Source organism: Bison bison, unplaced genomic scaffold (genome assembly GCF_000754665.1).
Source record: "Bison bison bison isolate TAMUID 2011002044 unplaced genomic scaffold, Bison_UMD1.0 scf7180017864286, whole genome shotgun sequence".
In the NCBI taxonomy this organism is placed as follows: Eukaryota; Metazoa; Chordata; class Mammalia; order Artiodactyla; family Bovidae; genus Bison; species Bison bison.
Window position 1 is genome coordinate 3070417 of NW_011494858.1, and position 7003 is coordinate 3077419.

A 7003-nucleotide genomic window follows, 5' to 3' on the forward strand; every position below is an offset into this window, starting at 1 on the left:
AGTCCCATCACTTCATGGCAAATAGATGGGGAAACAATGGAAACAGTGACAGACTTTATTTTTTGGGCTCCAAAATCACTGCAGATGGTGACTGCAGCCATGAAATTAAAAGATGCTTGCTCCTTGGAAGAAAAGCTATGACCAACCTAGATAGCATATCAAAAAGCAGAGACATTTACTTTGCCAACAAAAGTCCATCTAGTCAAAGCTACAGTTTTTCCAGTAGTCATGTATGGATGTGAGAGTTGGACCATAAAGAAAGCTGAGTGCTGAAGAACTGATGCTTTCGAACTATAGTGTTGGAGAAGACTCGAGAGTCCCTTGGACTGCAAGGAGATCCAGCCAGTCCATCTTAAAGGAGATCAGTCCTGAATATTCATTGGAGGGACTGATGCTGAAGCTGAAACTCCAGTACTTTGGCCACCTGATGGGAAGAACTGACTCTTTGGAAATGACCCTGATGCTGGGAAAGATTGAAGGCAGGAGGAGAAGGGGACAACAGAGGATGAGATGGTTGTTATCACCGATTCGATGGACATGAGTTTGAGCAAGCTCTGGGAGTTGATGATGGACAGGGAAGCCTGGCGTGCTACAGTCCATGGGGTCACAAAGAGTCGGGCACAACTGAGTGACTGAACTGAACTGATAGTTGATTTATAATGCTGTACAGCAAAGTGATTCAGTTTTCCACCTATCTATACGTTCTTTTTAAAAAATATTATTTTCTACTGTGGTTTATCATAGGATATCGGATGTAGTCCGTTGTGCTATCCAGCAGCACCTTGTGTATCCATTCTCTATAATAGCTTACATCTGCTACCCCAGCCTCTCGTCCCAGTCCTCGTCACCCGCCTCCTCCTTGGCACCCACAGGTCTGCTCGCTTTCTTCATGAGCCTGTTTCCGTTTCACAGATGGGTTCATTTGTGTCATTTTTAGATTCCACACGTAAGTGATATCATATAGTACTTATCTTTCTCTTCATGACTTATTTCCCTTAGTTTGGTAATCTCTAGTTGCATCCATGTTACTGCGAATGGCATTATTTCATTCCTTTCACGGCTGAGTATTATTCTGTTGTCTACCCCATCATCTTTATCCATTTCTCTGCTGATGGTCACTTAGGTTGCTTCCATGTCTTGGCTATGGTCAACAGTGCTGCTATGAACATAGAGGTACATATATCTTTTTGAATTATAGTTTGGTCTGGATATATGCCAGAAATGGAATTGCTGGATCGCATGGTAATCCTATTTTCAATTTTCTGAGGAAGCTTCGTACTGTTTTCCGTAGTGTAGCCACTTACATTCCCACCAACAGGAGAGAAGGGTTGTGTTAGGGGCTGCTTGTACGTGCATACAGAAAGCTCAGGCGGCTCCTCTTAGTGGTTCTTCTATTTCAGTTGCTCTCAGATGCCTTTCTACTTCCTTCCCTCCGTCTCAGCTCTGTCTGAGGTTCAGCTCTGGTTCTTGAAGAGTCTAGCTGTTTGGGCACCACTCAGGGTACACACAGCATCTCTACTTTCATTAGAGTAAAAGGGCAAATTTACTCATCCTATTTAAATAAACCTTAATCATTGCAAATAAGAATTTTGTACCTGTAATCACTTGGTTTAATATCTAGGCAACTCCTTAAAATTCTACTTTTAAGAATTTTCAGTTTCTCTTATCAAATAATTTATTTTAAAATGACCATCAACCATAGCATTTTATCCCAAAGAGATCCCAAGACAAACACGGTATATTACCCATTGATTTGAGCTTTTAGTACTCACCAATACTGTTTGGAAAATTACTGAAGAAAGAAGTTGTTAATTTTATCCTTTCAGAGTGATACAAAATAAAACAGCACATACTCCACCCCTCCCACCCCCAAACACACACATCTGTCCCCTACTCGCTGTAAAAGTTTCAATGATATGGGCAGAAAAATAAAACCAAAGATCTTTAGAGCACCCCGAATGAAATCCAGGATGTTACACTTGGTGAGACTATTCCCTGTGTGAACAAAAGTAGCTCACAGCTTTGAAATCTCTCAGGATGGCTTTCCAAATATTGCCATCTGGTGGAATTTCAGTTAATTGCTCCTTTGTTCTAGTGAGCTCCTGGAATATTAGATAGCGCACCAGTGGGAAATAACAGAAGGTCAAATGATTGTGTCTCAAACACAAATCCCAAACTGGAAAAAAAAAAAAAAAATGACGCTTTCTGAGCTTTCATCTCCTTTAAGACACCCATCTCTATTTTAAAGTCAATGGAGCAGTGGCCTGGATTTTTAACAAATAATCCCTTCTTCATAATTAGAAATATCCTGAGGTATCTTGGTATTTTCTCAGTTCACTTCTCACCAGGAAAATCTCCAAAATTAAACTTCAACTGGCGTGAGCATTTTTAGAGGAATTGCTGATAACAGCTAATTAGCTCTTGGTACACATGGGAAATGGAATGTTGCTTGAAAAATAATGTGCGAGTGAAGCATGTTTGCTGGAATACTCGCTTTAACTGTATAATGGAATTTTGAAAGTAAATTTGTTACAAAGGCATCAGTAATATGCAATCCGATTTAATCTGTAAACAGGGAGTCGTGCAACATAATTTATGTTTAAACCTTACCTTGAGCATCCAGGCTCTCTCCCTGGCTGTCGAGATGAAATATTCCTCTGAGAAATGGGATACTGGCATAGAACAAATGAGAAAAAAAAAAAAAAAACACGGAAAAAAGCATTTAATCTGATGAAAACATAGGAGCAGAGAGTTATAATTTAGTTCATTGGGTGTGGCCAGCAATGGAAGAGAAAATGAAAAAGTGCACAGAATATCCACATTCAGTTGATTGTATCATATGAGAGAAAGTCAGCCAAACACTAGGTTTCTCAGCTACATTATTATATCAATCCTTGGGTTGATCAATTATAGTTTGAGAGTGTTTATATAATAACAGTCCTATAAAGGGAATTTTTTTACCTTCCCCCACCCTGATAGCCTGGTGTGATGGGAATCATGTGTTAGCATATAATCTGAGGAACTAGGGCCCCCAGTGACGTATCAAATGCCAATATCAATTAAAGTACTGACTTTCCCAAAGTTGGGTTAATTTGCAGATTTTATATCTAGTATCAACATAGGCTTATTCTTCTAGTTAAAAGATGTGTTTAATTTTAACAGGATAAGCATTATAAACAATGCCAGGATCAAACATACACACACACACACACACACACACGTATATATACACACAGCCAAGGAATTACTTTCTTTTATATGAGTTTGCTATTTATATTCAAATCTGCTTTGACTAAATGATAAAGTAAATAGATGAAGGACAGATCTGATTCCAGAGGCTGAGAAATGCTTGTGAGCTCTGGGTTTTGGGGGTCCCAGGTTGGGGGTGAATGGGACCTGGGGCAGCTGCTTGTGGCTTAAGTAGATGCTACTAAAAAGGACCCGAGGTACAGATTCGTGGGAGCCGCAGGGGTCTTCCCGCCACCCCCAATTAGAAATCACCCCTCTCCACCTGCCACCTAAGCCTTCGCCCTGCACGTTGCTTGTCTATGTTTTCTGTATGTGGCCATTTCGTAAAAGCCTTTGGTGCTTGTTTAGTTTAAAATCAACTGTACAAAAATAAAATATTTGTGAGATCCAACACAATGTGATTAATCCCAGACATAGTTCTGCAGATGTCCCTGGGAGAAAGATTTTAAGCAAGAGAAAAGAGGGACTTCCCTGGTGGCCCAGTGGTTGGGCATGTGCCTGCCGATTCAAGGGACATGGGTTCGATCTCTGGTCCAGGAAGATTCCACATGCCACAGAGCAACTAAGCCTGGGCACCACGACTACTGAGCCCATGAGCCACAACTACTGAAGCCTGTGCACCTTACAGCCTGAGCTCTACAGCAAAAGAAGCCACCATCCTGAGAAGCCCGCACACTGGAATTAGAGAGGAGCCCACAACCACCGTAACTAGAGACAGTCTGCCTGTAGCAATGGAGGCCCAGCACAGCCAGAAATAAATAATCAATTTTTTTAAAAAAAGAGAGGCATTTGGCATTTTACAATTTTTTTTTTTTTAAATAAGGGAACGAGTAGATGGTGAAAAGGGGAAAAAAAAAAAAAGCAAACAACAAAATGGTAGGTGCTGAGATGACAAGCAATGGCAACAGCTGAATTGTCAGTGTTACACCATTCAATAAGAGAGTTCAAAAGTCATTTATATAATTTGGCTTGCATAAAAATCAGAAAATTTAATGTGAATGGTTTCAAGAACTGACGTCAGTCAGGTAAGCTACTTTTTTTCCCCTTAACAGAAATTCCTCACATACTTCATAGAATTTAATTTTATGAGTGTTTCATATCTTTCCCATAATTTAACAAGAGTTAATAAAACTAAAAAAGTCTGGTTTAAAAAAATCTGTTCCCATCCACATCAGTTCCTTTTCCCAAGTCCTCCCATCTTTAAGATATTTTAACTGAATCAGAAAAAATTTTTCAGTTGCTGTCTTTATTTAGCTAGTACAAGTAGCTATGTTACTAGGCAAAATGCTGGCTATGAAGCTAGGAAGCAAGAGTGTAAGATTCCTGGTTTTTCTATAAACCAGATAATTAGCCCTTAGAAAAGTCAAGGTCAGCTGTACACAATTGGCCTTTTTCTGTTCTGACTACAACAGCCCATTACGAATTTTTCAACAGCTGCAATGGATCAGTTTGGGGAAGAATGAGACCATTTATTGAATACCCCTGCACAAGTCATTGGACATATTTTATCTAATTCAAACCTCAAATCCATATTATTAAAATGAAAAGACTGAGGCTAGGAGCAGCGGAGCAGTCTCTCAGTATGACGCAACTAGAGTAACAAGTCCTAATTGAGTCTGACAGACTCTGCTGTTAAGTCCACATGGCATCATTGTAAAAGCCAGGCTTTGCCACTGATTTGAAACTCCTGGAGAGCTCCTGGTACACTCCTGGGATATAGAAGATGCTCAGTAAGATATGGCCTTGTGAGGGTGAAGATCTAGGTGGGCATGGCTGGTCAGGTGAATGTTTTTCTCTGGGCTGTCTGGCACATATAGACAAGTTATTCCCTATAAATTTCACATTTTTAAAAAGATGATCTCAAAATAGATCACTGTGTAAATGTGAAATGCAGAACTATCAAACTTTCAGACAAACTCTAAAATAAGAGAAAAGCTTTGGGATCTAGCACCTGACGAAGAGTTTTATGTTTTTGACGATGGAAAATATGATCCACACAAGAGAAAAATTGACAAATCGGACTTCACCAAAATTAAGAACTGTTATTCATGTGAAGCAGATACAAATATAAGGTATAAACCAGGAGAAAGTATTTGCAGACCACTCATCTGACAGAGGACATGTATCTAGAATAAGAACTCTCAAAACTCAGAAAACAATTAGGAAAAGGGCAAAAGACACTGACAGACAGTTCACTGAGGAGGATATACAGATGAGCACATGAAATGACAGTCAACATTGTCAGCCACGAGGTCAGTGAAAAGAACAAAACTGTAATGTGATATCACCAGACACGTATCAGAATGACCAGAATAAGAAATAGTAACATTCTGAAATTCTGACACTGTTCATGGGGTTCTCGAGGCAAGAATACTAAAGTGGTTTGCCTTTGACTTCAATATTTCCCAGATTGAAAGCAGGAGGAGAAGGGGACAACAGAGGATGAGATGGTTGGACGGCATCACTGATTCGACAGACATGAGTTTGAGCAAGCTCCAGGAGTTGGTGATGGACAGGGAAGCCTGGTGTGCTGCAGTCCATGGGGTCACAAAGAGTCGGACATGACTGAGCGACTTGAGCTGAACTGAACTTGCCTTGGACTTAAAGGAGATCAAACCAGTCAATCCTAAAGGAAATCAGTCCTGAATATTCATTAGAAGGACTGATGCTGAAGCTCCAATACTTTGGCCACTTGACGTGAAGAACTGACTCCCTGGAAAAGACCCTGATGCTGGGAAAGATTGAAGGCAGGAGGAGAGGGGATGACAGAGGATGAGATGGTTGGATGGCATCTCCAACTCGATGCACATGAGTTTGAGCAGGAACTGGTGATGAATAGAGAAACCTGGCGTGGTGCAGTCCATGGGGTCACAAAGAGACATGAATGAGTGACTGAACTGACTAAAATTCTGATGAAGATGAGAAGAAACTAGATCACTCATATATTGCCTATGAGAATGTAAAATGGCTCAGCTACTCTAGAAAATATTCGACTGTCATAAGAAACGAAACCAAACCAAAAATGAAACATGCAGCTACCACACAACCCACCCAAGGTACTCCTGGCATTTTTCCAGGAAAGTTAAAACTTTTTATTAGTGGATTTATTCATAGTAGCCAAAATCAAGACAACCCAGATGTCCTTTGACAGGTTAGCAGTTAAACAAACTGATATACCCATTCCATGGAATATTACACATCAAGAAAAAAAAAGACTACTGCAAAACTTGGTTGGATCTACAGAGAATTATGCTGAGTGAAAGAAGTCAATCCATAAGTTAGATACTGGATGAGTCCATTTATCTAACATTTTTAAAATTAGAAGACTACAAAAAGAGAGCACAGGTTAGCGGTTGCCAGGGGTTGAGGAGAAAGTGAGGGCTGGAGGGAAGAGGGTATGATTCAGTTCAGTTCAGTCGCTCAGTCGTGTCCGACTCTTTGCGACCCCATGAATCGCAGCATGCCAGGCCTCCCTGTCCATCACCAACTCCCGGAGTTCACTCAGACTCACGTCCGTCGAGTCAGTGATGCCATCCAGCCATCTCATCCTCTGTTGTCCCCTTCTCCTCCTGCCCCCAATCCCTCCCAACATCAGGGTCTTTTCCAATGAGTCAACTCTTTGCATGAGGTGGCCAAAGTACTGGAGTTTCAGCTTTAGCATCATTCCTTCCAAAGAAATCCCAGGGCTGATCTCCTTCAGAATGGACTGGTTGGATCTCCTTGCAGTCCAAGGGACTCTCAAGAGTCTTCTCCA

At 40.8% G+C, this 7003-nt stretch overlaps 1 protein-coding gene across 2 annotated transcripts in view; it reads right to left on the minus strand.

Annotated features, from left to right (window-relative positions):
• The window catches only part of MAPRE2 (microtubule-associated protein, RP/EB family, member 2), a 189443-nt gene that overhangs the window by 155834 nt on the left and 26606 nt on the right, over positions 1 to 7003 (minus strand). For both annotated transcript variants that reach the window (XM_010849765.1, XM_010849763.1), the window contains exon 2: positions 2611 to 2672. Coding sequence is in view for 1 of the 2 variants with exons in the window: in XM_010849763.1 (XP_010848065.1) it covers positions 2611 to 2672 (62 nt within the window). In the remaining variant the exon portion in view is untranslated. The remainder of the gene's footprint in view (positions 1 to 2610; positions 2673 to 7003) is intronic.